The sequence below is a fragment of the Diabrotica undecimpunctata genome, chromosome 2 (assembly GCF_040954645.1).
Source record: "Diabrotica undecimpunctata isolate CICGRU chromosome 2, icDiaUnde3, whole genome shotgun sequence".
In the NCBI taxonomy this organism is placed as follows: Eukaryota; Metazoa; Arthropoda; class Insecta; order Coleoptera; family Chrysomelidae; genus Diabrotica; species Diabrotica undecimpunctata.
The window spans coordinates 115553324-115572457 of NC_092804.1; the positions used below are offsets into that span (position 1 = coordinate 115553324).

The 19134-nt window shown below is 34.6% G+C and overlaps 1 protein-coding gene across 1 annotated transcript in view; it reads left to right on the forward strand.

The window, feature by feature from the left end:
- Nucleotides 1-12248: 12248 nt before the first annotated feature.
- Nucleotides 12249-19134, forward strand: part of LOC140434800 (uncharacterized) — a 31089-nt gene continuing 24203 nt past the window's right edge. Inside the window, exons 1-2 of the mRNA XM_072523320.1 lie at nucleotides 12249-12406; nucleotides 18529-18744. Of these exons, the coding sequence (XP_072379421.1) occupies nucleotides 12388-12406; nucleotides 18529-18744 (235 nt within the window). The 5' untranslated portion in view covers nucleotides 12249-12387. The remainder of the gene's footprint in view (nucleotides 12407-18528; nucleotides 18745-19134) is intronic.

Below are 19134 nucleotides of genomic sequence, written 5' to 3' on the forward strand. Positions count from 1 at the left end.
ATGTGTGTGAACCAAGAACTATTGTGTGATTTTTTATGACACTGATCTAAAATTATTGTGTAAAACGTAATACTCGAATTGATAAGAACAAATGCATCACATCAAAAATTAAAATTTTATTATTTTGTACCCAGTTATAAAAGAGTGTATTATAATTGTTATGTATATACTAGTTCATTCAATGAAATTGATTATTTATAATTAAAAAAATGTATATTTGTACAATATACAGTCGTAAACAATTTATCCTATTCATTTATTTATCTTTTAAACCTTATGTGTCTGTATTTCTGTGGTTAGTTATTTAGACAACTTATGGAAGTTTAAAAACACAAAATTTTATATATTTAATGCAAACATTGGGGAAAGTCGACGAGGTCAAACTGTAGGCCCTTATGGTTTTGGACAACCTAACAATTGAGGATAGAGATTATATGAATTATGTAAAGAAAACGACATGATCATTACAAATACCTGGTATAAAGTACCCAAGCGACGACTATATACTTGGAAAGCCCCATTTAATGATGGCAGCAAAAGGTTTTCAAGAAAACTTGTAAGTGAGCGCTTCCGAAATGCCGCCAAAAAATCACTATATTTACAGGAGAAGATGTTGGATCTGATCACCAACCCCTTGGGGCAGATATTAAACTAAGGTTAAAGCAAATCCAGCGAAAAAAACCTAACCTAACCAAAAACCATGTATTTAACTTGGATGATATAAGTATAAAAGATAATATTAAACAAGAATTTAACAATAGAATAAAGAACATCGGATAACAACTAGAAGATCCAGAGGAACTATAGAGTGAATATAAAAACCAGATTAACGAATTATGCACAAACAATGATTATAGAAATAAAAAATAAAACAGCATTGCATAAAAAAGTAAATGAAATAAGCAGTATATTTAGAAAAACGAGTTTAAGAATTAGGAAAGCTTGTGGTCCACATGATATACCGACTGTTAAAAATCAATGAGGAATTACTTACTGTAATTAGATATGCTAATTACTACTCATGTGTGGTTGCTAGATCCAAAATCCGGTTTCGGATAGGGAATGTCTCCCAGATATGGGTAGTAACGAGGAAATGAAATACTGCAGCATTTTCATTACTGTGTTAAGGTGTAGAAGTGTACCATATTAGATTGGTACGGTTAAAAACTGCGAACGGGAACGCAACGGGAAACCACCCCATGATACTCCCTAGTAAAGTTATCATGGCATCGATTAGTGAAACGAATAATATTACTGATCATGGGCTGCGGAACTCAAGATCCAACAGGGGAAGAAATACAGAATTAAACCACAGGGCTTCTTAGGTCGCTAGCCAGCGAAATCCCGGTGAACAAGACATCACCACAAACAAGATGTAAATGAAGAACCCGTATAGAATAGTTACATGGAATGTAACATCTTTATATAAAGCCGGTAAACTGAGAAATTACTCTCTGAAATGGACGAACTAAATATTACTAGCATGGGGATGAGCGAAATAATGTTCATACACAGGGAATTTCATAGCAAACTGATACGCAGTTTATTTTTCTGGAAACGAAGATTATATTTATATGCATCGAAACGGAGTATCAATAATTATGAAACAACATATTAGTAAGTATGTTACTAACTTCATCCCAATATTAAACAGTAATGTTAATACAGCTGAATGCCAAACCTGTAAATATAAAACATAATCCAAGTTTATGCTCCCACTGCTGATGTAGATGAGCAAAAAATTGAAGAATTCTACCATCAAATAGAAGAAGTGCTAAAAATAAAAAAAACACGAAACAGCAATAGTTATGTGAGACTTTAACGCTAAAGTTGGGCAGAAGATAACGCAAAACATCACGGGAAAGTTTGGCTTGGGAAAGAGAAATCAGAGGTAAACGTTTTGAAATTTTGCTGAGATAATGACTACGTCATTACAAATACTTGGTTTCGACTTCTAGCAAGGCGTCTGTACACGTGGAAATCTTCTCAAGATAGACAACAAGGTAGAATAGTACAGAATTAAGTAGATTACATCTTAATAAAGCACCGATTTCGAAACAATATTAAATATGTAAAAACTCACCCCGGCGTTAATATAAACTCAAATCATAATTTATTATGCTCCAAAATACAAATTAAATTAAAGAAATTAACAAAGCCAACTAAGCCTTGTAAGATATATCTCGACCCCCTTAGAAACCTTCAAGAAAGTGCACCGATATCACAGCAGATAAATAGAAAAATACACAAAATAGCCAATATACCAAACGAAAACAGAACTATCAACGAATGTTGGTACGAAATACAAAACTCGATTTTAGAGGAAGTAAGAGTCTTTGAAAACACCTACAATATTGGCAAAAAAATGAGTAAATCAATAAATGGCGCAATAAATCGCAGGCCTGATGGAAGCTCGATAGTAACATAAAAATAGAAATATTAACAAATGACACGAAATGAACAAACTAATAAAAAGAAAAATTAAGCAAGCCAAAGAGTCCTCGAGAATTTATGTACCAAAATAGATGGCCTGTAAAAAAACAAGACAGTTTCAACCTCCACAAGAAACTTAAATATACAACCAGAATTAGGAAACTGAAAAATGCTCACGTTCTTTAGACGAAGACGAAAAATGTGATTACGAACAACAGTACAAAGAATGGGAGATATTCATCAGTCACCTTTTTGTCGATGCTTCTAGAAAAAATGATACACATACTACCTGTGACAACCAGTTAGACAGAGGTCCCACTATACTGAAGTCAGAAAAGCAATACAGCAAGCCAAAAATAATAGAGCACCTGGACCAGATCAAATTTCTGCTGAACTATTTAACTTCTGGACGAGGAAAATATTACCTACTTAACCACTTTCTTTAACAAAATTTAAAATGAAGGAATAATACCAGATGGTTGGTTGGAGTCACTGTTTATAACATTATCTACCAAAGAAAAGCAGGCTCACCAAATGCAGCGATTTTAGACTTATCAGTTTGATAAGCCACACACTTAAGATACTTTTACGAATTATACAAAACCGAGTCACAGATAAACCTAGTTTTATCTGTGAATAACACAGAACTCCATTGTTGTAGGCCACTGCACATTTTCTTAATCACTTTAATCTGAGTCCACGATTTCCATAACGCAACATGGGAACCCTAACTGGACGCCTGGCGTGCAGGTCAGTTTCATGTAATCTATAACTCAAAGTTTGGTCACACGTTGTGGGTAATTAAGACCCCATAGAGTAAAAAAAATGTTTTAGTAAAATTTTAAAATAGATACAGACTTTAAACATTTTACATCTTTAAAATTTGAAGTTCTATTTCTTTACAATTTAAAGCAATTAATCGTATAAATTTAAGGCGCTGTCACTTTTGCCTTAATAAAACAGTACAATTGACAGATTAATTTACATGGCATACCTTGATTTGTAGAGAACAAGTTTTCAAATCAAATGGTATGAATTAACAAAAAAGTTTTTATTGAAAAAAGTGGAATAATAATGTTTTCTTCTTAGGGTGCCTGTCCGTTCCGAACGTTGGCGATCATTCTGGCTATGATGACTTTGTTGGTTGCTATACGAAATAGCTGTGTTGAGATCTTTCTATACCATGCTCTCACGTTAGCAAGCCAGGATATTCTTCTTCGTCCTGGGGCCCTTTTTCCTTAAATTTTACCTTGCAAAATGCAATGAAGTAGCTCGTATCTGCCTTGATGTCTCATTATATGTACCAAGTACTGCAGCTTACGGCTCGTCACGATGTTGACCCAATCCGCAGTTGTGTTCATTAGACATTTTTGATGTGTGTTGGTTCAGACATAGAAATAAAACGCAGAATAGCAATGACTAAAACTACTTTTCTGATAATAGAGACATTTCTTTGCGATAACGATCTCAGTTTAGAACTAAGACAAGTGCTATGTTTGGTGTGGATTCTAAGAGTATTAAGCTAAAACTAAATTAAAGCAGTGGAAATGTGGATTCGTAGACGGATGTTAAAGATACCTTGGACAGCAAGGAAAACTAACGAGAAGGTACTAAGGAAGGTCAACAAAAAGAGAATTACTAAGGACGGAAAATGTCTTATCTGGGACAGATATTGAAGGGAAATTGATATAGAATACTACAACTAATTCTTAAAGGCAAAAGAAAATAAGTTTCTTGACTAAAACCATTCGTTAGTGAATTCAGATGCAAAATGCGGGACCATTATTCCGTGTGGTTGAAGATCGAGAACCCTTCGCAATCGTGATTGCCAATGTCGGACAACTCTGATATGGTACGTGAAGAAGAAGATATTAATTGTTGACCATTTGTTTTATATTCCACAGATTATTAAAAAGAAAATAGCTGTTAGTCAAGAAGTACATTTAGTGTATATAGATCTACGAAAGGTTTATGATAGTGTTTCACAATATAAACTATGGAAAGCGTTAGAGAAAACGCCAACGCAACGCTAACGGTTAAAAGTAGAACGTCGAATGGAGTCCAAATGAATAAAGATCTTACACAAGGCTGTTATTTCTCCCTGACATTATTCAAAATTTATGTAAAACAGGCTTGAAAGCTTTGAAACGAGAGGAAACTTGATACAACGGAAAAGAATTTCTGGAGACGTTCAGCAGAAAAATCTAGACTGGAAATGGTAACGAATAGCAGAATAAGAGAAATTATGAAAGTAGAAAAACACGATATTAGACGATATTTGTATCCAACAACATGGTTATATAAGATAACATAGTGTAACATACATGTCGTCTTGTACAGAGAAAGTCTGAAGAACGTCTCCCAAAACAAATCTTAATGTGAACCCCTCACTGTAGAAGGAAAAGAGGAAGACCCCGAATTAGTTAAAGAGAAAGTGTCAATCGAGAAATGACAGAAAGGAGATTTCTAGAAGAAGAATTTCGGACGAACCGAAAAAAGTGGCGACGGTGTAGGAAAACGTTTCAAGTCGATATATATATATATATATATATATATATATATATATATATATATATATATATATGTATATAGAAATGTAACCATTAGCTCCCAGACTATTAACATTATTGTTCGTTGAACTCCAAGGAATAGCAAGCTCTGCAATTGCAAACCGAGGGACAAAAAACTTGATTTTTCAATTATATATTTTAATTATTCCATTATCATTCTCTGATCAATGCGTTTCATTTTGTAATTAAGAATTTTTATTGTTTAATTTTTGAAGTAAAAACTTAGTTGTACTATTTTAAAAATAAAATCTTTTTTAAAAGATATTTTGAAAGTGCGTAAATTTATCTGGCGCTGCGAACAGGATACAGCTCGTACAAGAAACATAAGCAGTTTCCTTGGTCAACGAAGTTGTTAGACGAGAAATCCGAACCGGAAAAGAAAAGATTATGTGCAGGACATCCCAACAGATCATCCTACTGTAAGTACATTTTCCTTTTCATTCCTATTTTTGATTTATGAGCACTTTCATTGATATTTCGCAAGACTCTGTTAATAATTTAAATACTTTGCTTGAAAATCTCACATTGAATACTGAAATTGATTCTAACACCCGTATTAACGCCGATCCCGATTTTACTCAACAAATCCCTACTATTATTATCACAGAAGTTGAAATGCCGTTTCTAAATGCCGATATTACTAGCCTATGTGCTACATTGCCGGAATTTTCCACCGGAGATAATTTATCTACCTTTTTAAAATCGGTCGATAACTTGATTACATTCCTGGTAGGCCAACAGCTTACAGCTTCGCAAGAATTTATCTTAAACTCTTACATTATTGCTCGTATCAAAGGCGAACCGCGGGATTTTCTTAATTATTCAAACAAAACAGCTTGGGCTGAAGTAAGGCCAGCGCTTTTAGCTAAGTACGGAGACAGACGCTCCGAAGATATCTTAGTTACTCAACTTTCTACGACTGTCCAGAAAAATCACGAATCTTATGATCAATACCACCAGAGAATTACAAGAAATTTAAACGATTTATTACAGCATACAACTCTAAATGATAACGTTGAAACTGTTAATTTTAAGACTTGAACAAGCGCTCCAAAAATGTATAGTTTATGACAATCACAAATCTCAACAGAAATATATGAATTATTTAAAGACGCAACAAAATAACAAACCATTTTTACCAAAACAAAAACCTGCTAATACAAACCAGACATTTTTTAACAATAACCCAAATCCCACAAGAAATGTTTTTCAACCAAACTCTAACTTTTATCCGAGACAACCAAACTTCAACTCTTATCAGAGACAATTAAATTCCAACTCTTATCAGAGACAACCAAATTTCAACTCTAATCCGAGACAAAACTTTTCTCAAGCGAATTCTAACTTAACATCAAGAAACAATGCCCATCAGAATACAAATTTTGCTACTAGGCCAAACGCCAATGCAACTCCTAACTCTAATTTTAATTCTTTTAGAAATAATCCACAAAATAATAACAATTTCAATAGACAAATCCGAAATCCCCAACCTGAAAGATATCATGCTACCCCAATGACTCAGGTACAGACTATCGCCACAAGAAATGAACCCATGGATTTGGATGCGTCCACTATTAGACGTACGCATCATTTTAACATTAATGCAAACTCAGATGAAAATTTCGAATACACCCCTGAAAATTTCGAATACGCCCCTGAATATTTCGAAGTTATTGACAATGACTATCCCCAAGAATTAATTGAAGAAACTTCTCAGGATTTTCTCGAGGATCCAACAGACGAAGATCCTCCACCAATATCGATCTAAGTAATCTCCAAGCTAACCCCCGACTACCGTTCTTCTTCTTACCTGATTCAAATATTAAAGTATTAATCGACACTGGTGGCACCCACACAGTTGTCTCACCAAAAGTTTTAAAATATTTTGATCCCTCACATATTTACGAAAAACCCTTCACACTGACATCCATGAAAACAACCCAAAATTATTTACTAAACATAAAAACACCTCTACTACAAGTCTATAATATTTACGAACCCATAAATGCTCGAATCGCTGATTGGAGCGAAGATTTCGATATTCTTTTAGAAAACTCTGAGCTTGAACGTTTTAAAGCCGTAATTAATTATAAAACTAAAATACTAAACTTAACCACTCACAATGTCGAAATTAATTTCTATACTTTACTTTATACAATAAAATACCCGTTGACATACAACGAGGACAAGTCTTTATTCACGCCACAGAAATTGCAAATTTACAAATACCTAACTCAATCCACAATGTAAGTGACGGATTTTTAGAAAACATTATACTCCAAAAACCTATGCAATTAGACACTTTACACGTCGAAACTCTAGACAATTATGAAATTTCACCTCCTCCGACCGAATTTCACGAACCAGCAATAAGAACAGAACACCTAAACGAAGAAGAAAGAAGTAAAATCATAAAACTTTGTAAAAAATACAAAGATATTTTTTACGATGATTCAAAGAATTTAACTTTCACATCTGCTGTGAAACACGAAATAAAAACCAAGGACGAATCACCCATTTATGTTAGAGGCTACAGACATCCAAAATCTATGCAAGAAGAGATCACTCGACAAGTAAACAAACTTTTGGACAACAAGATAATCCGAAATTCAATTTCGCCATACTCAGCACCTGTATGGATTGTTCCCAAGAAACCTGACGCCTCAGGAAAACGGAAATTCCGTATGGTGATTGATTATAGAAAACTCAATGAGAATACTATTGGAGATAAGTATCCTTTACCAAAAATTGATGAAATCCTTGACAATCTCGGAAAAGCTACATACTTCACTACCCTAGATCTCGCTCAAGGCTTCCACCAAATAGAAGTTCACCCAAACTCTATTCACAAAACAGCATTTTCAGTACCCCACGGCCACTTCGAATTTTTACGAATGCCTTTTGGACTAAAGAATAGTCCTGCCACTTTCGAAAGATTAATGGACAACATCTTAAGACCCTTCCTACACAAATTTTGCTTTGTTTATATGGATGACGTTATAGTCTTCTCAAAATCTTTACAAGATCACTTGGTCCACATCTCCACAATCTCTGACACATTTCGAAAAAACAATCTCAAGGTCCAACTAGATAAATCTGAATTTCTGACTAAAGAAGTTGCCTTCCTAGGTCACATAGTTACTCCCGAAGGTATAAAACCAAACCCCAGTAAGATCGAAGCTATCCAAAAATACCCTCTACCCAAGACTGTCAAAGAAATAAAATCCTTTTTAGGTCTCATTGGCTTCTACAGGCGTTTTTGTAAAAACTTTGCAAAGATCACCTCTCCATTCACAAGATGCACACGAAAAGATGCAATCATTGACCCCACTAATCCAGAATTTTTAGAATGTTTTGAAAAATGTAAACAGTTACTAACCAACGCCCCGATTCTCCAATATCCCGACTTTTCTAAACCATTTGTATTGACCACTGATGCATCTAATGTCGCTATTGGATCAGTGTTATCTCAGAATAATCAGCCAATCGCCTACTACTCTCGCACACTAAATACTGCAGAGCAGAACTACTCCACAATCGAAAAAGAATTACTTGCCATGGTAGATTCTTGTAAACACTTCCGCCCATATCTTTATAGCCAACATTTTATCATTGAAACCGATCACAACCCACTCGTTTGGATTAATAAAATCAAAGACCCTTGCTCAAGATTATCTCGCCAAAGGATTAAACTTGAAGAATTTCAATTTGAAGTACGATATAAAAAAGGAAAAGAAAATCAAGTAGCCGACGCTCTCAGCCGAGTTCAAATAAACGCCTTAAGCACTAGTTCAAACTCTGCTGAACCACCGGATATTAATGACCAATTTGACGTCGATGAATTCTTAAACGACTTTGACAAAAACCAAAACCTAACGGACGAAAACACGCAACACACCTCTGTCGAAAATCCCATAACAGGAATAGAAATATCAGAAGAACCAATCAACTTGTCATCCAACCAAATTATATTTGAACCTCACTCTGACGAATACAAAATGACTTATAAGAAAATTTTTAACAAACACCGTCATACAGTAACTATCACTGATGATTGGAAAAACGAATTACCAGAAACCTTCCAACATTTACTTAGGCCCAACCAAAAATTTGCTATAAAAATACCACACGAATTCCGACCATTCATATGTAACTATTTTAAAGAAAACATAAATTCCACAGTCAAAACAATATTTTGCAACAAACTATTACAAGACATCGAAGACGAAACACAACAGTTAGAATGTATCAGGAAATACCACACTGATAACCATAATGGAATAGTAGAAACTTACAAGCATCTGAGACATAAATTTTACTGGCCTTCTATGCAAACTACAATCTCAAACTTTATCAACTCGTGTGAAATATGCTTACAAAACAAGTACGAAAGACACCCTTACAAACCGCCACAATTAGGACCACTTTTGGGACAAAAACCGTTCCACATATTACACATAGACGTATTTCATTGTAACAAAAATCTTTATCTGACCATTGTAGATTCATTCTCCAAGTACGCTCAATGTTATAAACTACCTGACAAAACCTCGATCTCTATTCTGAGTAAACTAAGACACTACTTCTCTCATCATAACTATCCCTAAAAAATTGTTTGCGACCCAGGCACAGAATTCAATTGTGCAGTCATTAAAGAATTCTTAAACCTTCATAAAATAGAAATACATTTTACTAATGCCAACAACTCATCTTCTAATTCACCCGTAGAACGCTTCCACTCCACACTTATTGAAAAACTTCGCACCTTGCGTGCACAAAACCCTAACTATTCTCTAGACGACGTATTCACACATGCCGTTTTAATCTACAACCAATCTATTCACAGTGCTACCAACTATTCTCCTTTCTCAATCCTTTACGGTCCATACGCCGAAGAAATACATTTCGATTTCGACCTTCCAGTGTACGAAACATACAACCAAAACCACAAAAACGAATTACAACCATTCATCCAAGAACTTTATAATAAACAAAAAGAAAAAAGACAACACGCTTTAGACCAACATAATGAAAACGCCGAAGAAATACCCGAAGTCGATCTTTCACAACCTCTGTATGTATCTAAGAAAAAACACAAACCCAAATTACAAGCCCCTTACTCCACAATGCATCCCGACAAACAAGAAAAGACTAAAATAACCGGAAAGACAGATAAACAAAATAAAACTAGCACCCACCTTAAATTTGTAAAACGAGCCAGGAAACATGTAGACAAAAATATTTCAAACAAAATCTCCTTTCAGGATAACCCTGTCCCTGGGACATCCACTCAAAATACTGGAAGTTCCCAATAATGGATACTTCGCCGAAGATATTGGCAAATCTCACGAAATTTCTCACTACCACAGACACTTTCTTCACATTGACTTAGAAAAACTAAAAGAAATCCTAAACATTAGCCCATTAGACTATTTTAAAGACAACCTAAAAAGAGGACCGCTTTCGACATTATACACTCAATACAAACATTTACAACAAGCACAAGATGACCTACACAAAATTACACGTAAAAGAACGCAAAAAAGAGGACTTTTCAACTTTCTAGGTACAGCTATAAAATACATTACAGGAAACCCAGATGACTCAGATCTAGACCTTCTAAAAACTCATATTACCGCTATAGAAATGAAACAAAACGAGATAATTAAAACGCTTAATAATCAGATCTCGTATGGGCAAGCCAGCGATACGAGGTTCGAAAAACTCTTGATAAATTTAAATAAAAATAATGCTTTGCTTACGTCCACTATTAACAAGCTGTCAGTTGACCTCGACGGATATGTCGCACTACAGAACGAAATATTAAACCTTCAAAACATTTATGAATTTTTGATGAAATTAATCAGAACCTTATCTCCTTATCTCATCTAGATATCTCCAATATTGAATTGTTTACATTAAAGGAACTTGAAACTCTTAAAGCCGATCTCTTAAAAATTTATCCCAGAAATTCTTTATTAGTAAATGACGAACACCCATATGAATTAGTTGAACTTTCCAAAACATTAGTTTGTGTCACACAGCGAACCATGCTCATAATAATCAAAATTCCTATCCTCTACGAACAATCCCACAACACATTTAAAATTTATCCTATTCCAAATGCAGACCATATTATGATTCATCCACCAGCACATTATCATTCCAATAATAAATGGTTCGAGACCTGCACGAGACAAGCTGAGAACATGATATGCACAAAACCAGTAAGATCCCAATGTACTATACCAAATGTCAAGAATTGCACCAAAAGTATAGCCAAAGAAAATTTCTTCCAAGAAACCAACAATGCGATACTATTGGGAATAGTAGAACCAATAAATATTAGAGAACAAACTATTAAATCCAGCAGTATCCTTACCACAAATGAATCCATTACCATAGATGGCATCAAATTCAACAGAAAGTCAAATCAAGAAATCCACGTGCCAGATATCATACCCATGGAACTTATTGCAAACCACGAAATCATAATCGAAAAATTGAGAATCCCAGAAACGCATGGACAAATTCAACCTATCGAGATGACCGCTAATTTACCGCAACTTTCCACTGGAGTCAGCATCACTGCACTAATAATCATCTTATTTGTGTCATCGATCCTAACAATATTCCTACTGAAGAAAAGAAAACGTATTTCCAAAATCCTTTTCGGACCTAAGCTAGACACAGCTCAAATCCAAATTTTAGAAGAACTAGTAGCAGAAGTATCAAGAACTTCGAGGACGAAGTCAAATCTCACCGAGGGAGAAGAAATGTAACCATTAGCTCCCAGACTATTAACATTATTGTTCGTTGAACTCCAAGGAATAGCAAGCTCAGCAATTGCAAACCGAGGGACAAAAAACTTGATTTTTCAATTATATATTTTAATTATTCCATTATCATTCTCTGATCAATGCGTTTCATTTTGTAATTAAGAATTTTTATTGTTTAATTTTTGAAGTAAAAACTTAGTTGTACTATTTTAAAAATAAAATCTTTTTTAAAAGATATTTTGAAAGTGCGTAAATTTATCTGGCGCTGCGAACAGGATACAGCTCGTACAAGAAACATAAGCAGTTTCCTTGGTCAACGAAGTTGTTAGACGAGAAATCCGAACCGGAAAAGGTTCATTAAACAGGATAGATAGAGATAAGGAAAATAAATAAATTTAGACTTAATCCCTGAATACTCAAGGCCATATAAAAATGTAGAAGAAAAGTTTATCTACAAAGCTGTCCTATAAAGTAGGCTTCTTTCTATTTATATTCATATCAAATCATCAATCATATCAAAATTCATGTAAAAGAATCAACTAAAGAAAATATTCATTTCATTTTCACATATCTCATTTTCAAAAAATCTTAAAACTTTTGTTAACATGCCTGTAAGAACAGATTGTAAGTACCTACATTTTATTACTTTGAATATAATGAACTGTAACCTGACAAATAACTTTTTTAATTTACTTACTAGCTTTATTACAAAACTAAAACGCCCGAAAGCTAAATCTTTATTCGAATTTTGTTTATTAACTTGATGAATCATGTCCCCAAAATCTTTCTTAGATTCATATATGCGACGATATATAAGAAGTGAGAAGAGAATATAGAAAATACTATTGGGTTTTGAAATAGTCTCAGGCCTCGAAAAGCTCTATCGCAGCTTATAATTAAAAAAATGCATCATATGTTTGCTTCCTAGACTATGCGAATGCTTTTGTAATCAAGCTTTGTAAGCTTAGCATTTCTAATTGATTTTTACATCCAACATAATATGCTTAAGGATATGATGAATTCTTTCATCATTTCCTATAAGGAAATGATGAAAGTATTCTTAACGAACTGAATTAAAAATGATAATCGAAGTGGACAATTTATTAGATACTAAGTGCCGATAAATATAGTAAAAAAAGCTTGTATGTATACTCTCGCATGCTACAAAGGCTTTGGCTTTAGATAATAAATAAATGGAACTGCTCAATTTTAAAACTTAAACATTTAGCTGTTCGTTATCTGAAATTACTCATCATGAAGAAATTTGTATCAGAAAAATTTTAAGTAAACATACTAATAGACGACTATTGCTATTAATGGTTATTTATGAGTGGTTAAATGTTGGTAATGGATCTTGGAGTCAGTGTGGGTTGTCACACTCACTCTGCAACACACAAGCTCAATCTGCAACAAAACTCATGAGTAATGTCCACTGATCCTGACGAAAAAAGTCGGAGGTTCTAGAAATATAATTCAGATCTGCCAACAAATCCTACTCTCGTGTCCCCGAAACATTAGTGTGGCGTAATCACTGGATACATTACCTACAATTAATATAGAGTGTGCAACTGACGAAAAAGGTTGAAAGCTGGTTTCCGACGTATATAAGATAACTGGAACATGTCGATTAAGAGATAGAAAACTCCTACAGAAAAACACACCAAAAACACCCACACCATCCGACTTACCTAGCTACTAGCTACAGATGTATAATCTATACTGGGGAAATTACAAATAAATCCGTAGGTATTAGCATCAAATTCAAATGTGGGACGAATTAGGCAAGTTAAGTCTACTTGGAATTGTACATGATTATGGTTAAAAGAACAAGAAATAATCGACGATATAAATAATCATAATATAAACATAGTCGTCATAACTAAAGTAAAAAAGAAATTTAGTTGAACGTAAAATTTTGACAAATAGACAATGGTAGGTATACAGTGGAGTAGATCAAAATGAAAGAGCTCAATGCGGTTTAGCTATATTAATAGACAAAAGTAGACACTTCTTCTTGTAAGACATGGTCCTATTTATTCTATCATCCCCGCTCTTGTGATGTTGATGTTCAGCTGTCATACCAACTCTTCGGGGGTCTTCCTAGTGGTGTATTTGTATTGGGTTCATGTATTTTTGCCCATTTCGCGATTATTTCTGGGTCCATTCTATCGACATGATCTCTCCATTTACGGTGTCTTTCTAGTGTCCATCTCACCCCCATCCTGGACTAGAGTTTCTCTTAATGTATCTTTATTCCTTTTTCTATCTCTGAGGGAAATTCCTCTTATGGTTCGTAATCACATATTTCTGTAGGTCTCATCAGTCTTTTGTAAGCGACGTTTCAGCTCTTTTTCCACTGCTTATGTTAGTACTGGTCTTACATATGCTTGATGTATCCAGATTTTGCTCTCTTGGCTCATATATTTGATCCTCTATATGACATCCCTTAAGTATTCCGATATTCTCGCTGCCTCGTTGAGTTGTTTTTTTCACTTCCTCTGCAATATATCTATCATACGATACATCTATTTCAAGGTAGTTAAAATTCATGACTTGTTCTATTATATCTTCGTTAGCTATTAGTTTACATCTGATGAGGCTCTTGGGTATAACTATCGACTGGATCTTTTCATGTGATATTAACATGTTTAGTGGTATTATATTGAATCTGTAAAGTAGGCGTAGGAGGTCATCTCCATTTTTTACCATGATTAGAGTTGCACTCCGTCAAACGTTTCTGTTAGATCCACAAAGCATAGGAAAAGGGATTTATTCAACTCTATGGACTTCTCTACTAGTTGTCGTAATATGAAGATCACGTCGGTTGTAGATCTATTGGTCCGGAATACTTGTTGTTCTTCTGTTATGCCTACAGTGTCAATTGCCTTCTGTGACAAGCTTATTGTTAACAATTTTGATGTAGACTAATCTGTAATTGACTAATCTGACATAAATTCAGACCACAATCCTGTAGTCGCAACCATCCGATTAAAACTTAAAAGAGTAGACAAGGCTAAACGCAGTCAGAGAATAGCATGGAGTAGTGGTAACTAAGGACAGCAACAGAAGTATAAAGATATGGTAGACACGCAGTTAGAGTCTAAGACAATAGCTTCCACTAAGGAGAAGACAATAAAAGAAAACATTGAAGAAGTGGGGGAAAATTAAAAATACTGTCTTAGAGGCAGCAGACCAAAGTATACAGAAAGAAAACCGTAAACATAGAAAACCATGGATGACAAACGAAATATTACAAATTATGGAGAGGAGACGGATGGTAAAAAACAAAAACCTAACAAGATACAAAGAACTCAACAGGGAAATTGAGAAAAAATAAATGTAGCTAAGGAAGAGTGGATGAAAGAAAAATGTAAAGAGGTAGAAGATCTGCATATGAAGCATAAAGATAGAGAACTACACAGAAAGGTTAAAGAAGTAGCTGGAATATGGAAACCCAAACACTTATCGATTGTAACAAACAAGAAAAACCAAATGGAATTAGACCCTGAAAAACAGAAAGAAATATGGGAGCAATATCTTAAAGATTTATTTGGTGATCAGAGAACAGAAGAGCCCCCACAAATAGATACAGATGAAAAATTAAACATTCTCACCGAAGAAGTTTTGCAGGCAATAAAAGACGCAAAGAACAACAATCCACCCGGCGAAGACCTAATAACAGCCGAACATTTTAAACCCCTAAGTGATAATGCTGTCAGGAAATTAACATCCCTCTACAACATTATATATGAAAATGGCATAATACCGCATGACTGGCTAACATCCACATATATATCTCTTCCTAAAAAACAAAAAGCAAGGAAATGTGAAGACCATCGAACTGTATCCCTAATGAGTCATGCCGCTAAGATTTTTATGCCAATAATTTATAACCGAATTCAAAATAAGTGTGAAGAGGTACAGTATGAGTCGTTCTCAATATGGCTTTAGAAAGGGTACAGGCACTAGAGAAGCAATTATGGGATTGACACTGATGGCAGAAAGGTATCTTGAGGTTCAAAACGGCTGGATGTGTGCTTTGTCGATTATAGAAAGGCCTTTGACCGCATCAAACACGGAAAATTGATCGAGGTGCTAAAAGAAGTAGTGTTGGACGGACATGACATAGCTATCATAAGTAATACATACTGGAACCACACAGGATGCGTTCGAACAGAGAACGGAAACACCAAGTACATCAACATAGAACGAGGAGTGCGTCAAGGGTGCATGTTATCCCCCCTATTATTTAATGTATATGCCGAACATATAATTAGAGATTCCCTTGAAGATCGCCCTGAAGGTGCCAGAGCCAATGGAATCATCATTAACAATATAAGATATGCCGATGACACCGTGGTATTAGCAGAAACAGAAGACCAACTAAAAATATTGATGAACACATTATCAGAAGAAAGTCACAAGCTGGACTTGGACATTAACTTTTCCAAAACCAAAATTCTGGTATTCCATAAAAACCCCCATGAACAAGTTACACCTAACATACAAATAAATGGTATCACCCTTCAGAGTTCCCAAAGCTTCATATACCTGGGCAGAGAACTAAATAGTCAACTAGACCACTCAAACGAAATTAGAAGACGCATTGAAATAACAAGATCTGGTTTCATGAATATGCGTAAAATGCTCTGTAACCCCAAGCTATCAGTCTCAATAAGATTGCGAACACTAAAATGTTATGTGTGGTCTCTATTACTATATGGCTGTGAGACCTGAACATTAAAACAGTATGACGTCAATAAATTAAATTCATTTGAAATGTGGATGTACCGCCGAATGCTAAGAATAAGCTGGAACCAGCAGAACTACGAATGAAGAAGTACTGAGAGCAATAAACACACACCATCATCAGGTAAATACTATCAAAATTAGAAAGACGTCATATCTAGGACACATAATGCGCCATAGGGAATTTGACTAGTTCCAGGTAATATTAGAAGGCTAGATTGAAGGTAAAAGGGGCATAGGACGAAAGAAAAAATCTTGGCTACGAAACATCAGAGATTGGACCCACACAAAAGGAAATGAATTAATTCATCAAGCCCAGAATAGAAAGAAATTTTCCATATTGATCGCCAACCTCAACAGAGAAGGCACTTAGGAGGAGGAGAAATCTGTAATTATGTGGGTCGATTTTTAGTTCTTTTTTATATATTGGTATTGTTATGCTTGTTCTCTATTCCTCTAGTACGGTAACATATCTTATTATTTTTTGAAATAACTTTGTCATATATGTCACATACATAAGTATGTTATTAAAACCACATAATAAATAACAATCAGATTGCCCACTCTCAGGTGCCGCCTTTGAAGTTTGTCAGCACGCGATCGCCATATTTTAAACGGAAACATAGACTCGGATTGAGAAATTTGTGACAAGCTACGACAGAACTGTAATTTAAATTTTTAGAGATTAATAATTTAGTAAATTTGAAATAATTTAATCTATTCTTCAACTAAAAGTGCGAATAAAATAGTGCATATTACGTCTATGGTTGCCGTAAATAAAGTAAACCGGGTTAATTTTTCTATGCACGCCAGATAAAATGTCACTGAACAGCATTGGTTCCGTTTAAAACATGGCTGATTCCGTCTGCGCGTACTTATTTTTTCAAGCAGAGTGGGCATTCTGATTGTTTATTATTCTGTGTTAATACCATCAGTTCCTGCAGATTTTCGGTTATTCATTTTCTTGATTGCCATTTGTACCTCTTCACTAGTTATATCTTCGTCATTGTCAATATCTTGTATATATCGGTGTCATTGTACTACAGATTATTGAAGTGTTGTGTCCAGGTTTCAGGTTTTATAATCTTTGTTTGAATTTCCTCATTTATTTTCTTCCTCTTAGCATATTCCATACCTTCTTTTGACCTTCATACATGTCAGGTTCCATTTCTACTGAGACGCTTTCCTAGTATGTTTGTTTTAATTTCTTTATCTTAAAGTTCATTCAGTTTCTAATGTCTTTGTAAATTTCGTGTCTCCGGGTTTTTGTTGCTCGTGTATCTTCTGTAGGCATCTAGTTTTTCCTTAGCTGCTATGTTGACTTTGTGTGTAAATCATGGTTTATTGATTTTTTGTCTGTTTTTGCTTGTGATGATTGCTCTTTGTCCTATTGCCTCTGCGGTACTACTTGCAATATTGGCTTTTAATTTCTTCAACGCTGTCTATTTCTGTATCTATTGCTATATTAGTATTGCTATATTGCGTATTAATAAATACCGACTTCTACAGTTGATTCTACAAGGCAAGATTAAGGGCAAGAGAGGCCCTGGCCGTAGACAAATATCTTAGGAAATGGACTGGTCTAACGTCAACTGACCTTACTGGGGTTACTTCGCCGGAGACACGTCGTCTCTATACGGACCTTAGGTAGCAACTGATCAAAATGACATCTTCGGACGGACACATGACCAAAACAGTCAATATATCCGGAAGTGTGTGTCTTAATGCGACTTTAGCTCACAATGTGCATAATTGAATATGTTAAAACTTTTTATTACTTGTAACAGTAGCAAACATCAATACGTTGGGGTTAAAGTCTAATCTACCCTGAAGGTTTATGTTAGAAATACTTCTAAAATATAATCTGAAAGGAAGAAGTGTAAAGTAAAGAAAATGAGGATATTGATTAATATCATTTTATATCTAGATAGGTCTTCATAAATTAAAAGTAAGTGAAATTATTTCTTATGTTCTAATAAATCTATGTAAAATTTTAGTTCCAGCTCCAAACAAATACAATTTACCTTCAGTAATAGGATATCCGAAACATGACATCTCCAAATATAGATATCCTAACTATACAATGGCTCCGAAATTACCACTCATTGGTAAAACCCTTGGTCCTGGACCTAAATATTATCCAGAGCGATATACTCGCGTAGGGAGAGTTACCGCTCCTAAATATTCAATTAAATCCAGAGCAAAACCGCTAAGTAAGTATTATTTACGTTAGTGTTAGAGATTTGTTTTCAACTTCATAGATCAAATTGTTCGTGTAGGACATAGGTACCTAATTCGGCTCTCTATGTTATAAATACGACTGAAAATAGTTTTACGTTTTTCTGCCTACCGGTTTTTCTTTGAAAAGTACTATTCTCTTTGTGTAATTGTAATACCATTTTACCACTTCGCATTTAGTAGCGTTATTGATCATCTGTTAGAGGTAATGTATTTTGATAAGAGCTATGAGTCATACTGACGCAGTTTACATGTTTACTCTTGAAAAAAGTTCTACTAACTATATCCTACTAAATAAAACTATTCTACTGTTTTTTTTTTATAATTACGGCCGTTCAATTTCATTCTTAAGGTTGTCCTTCGTT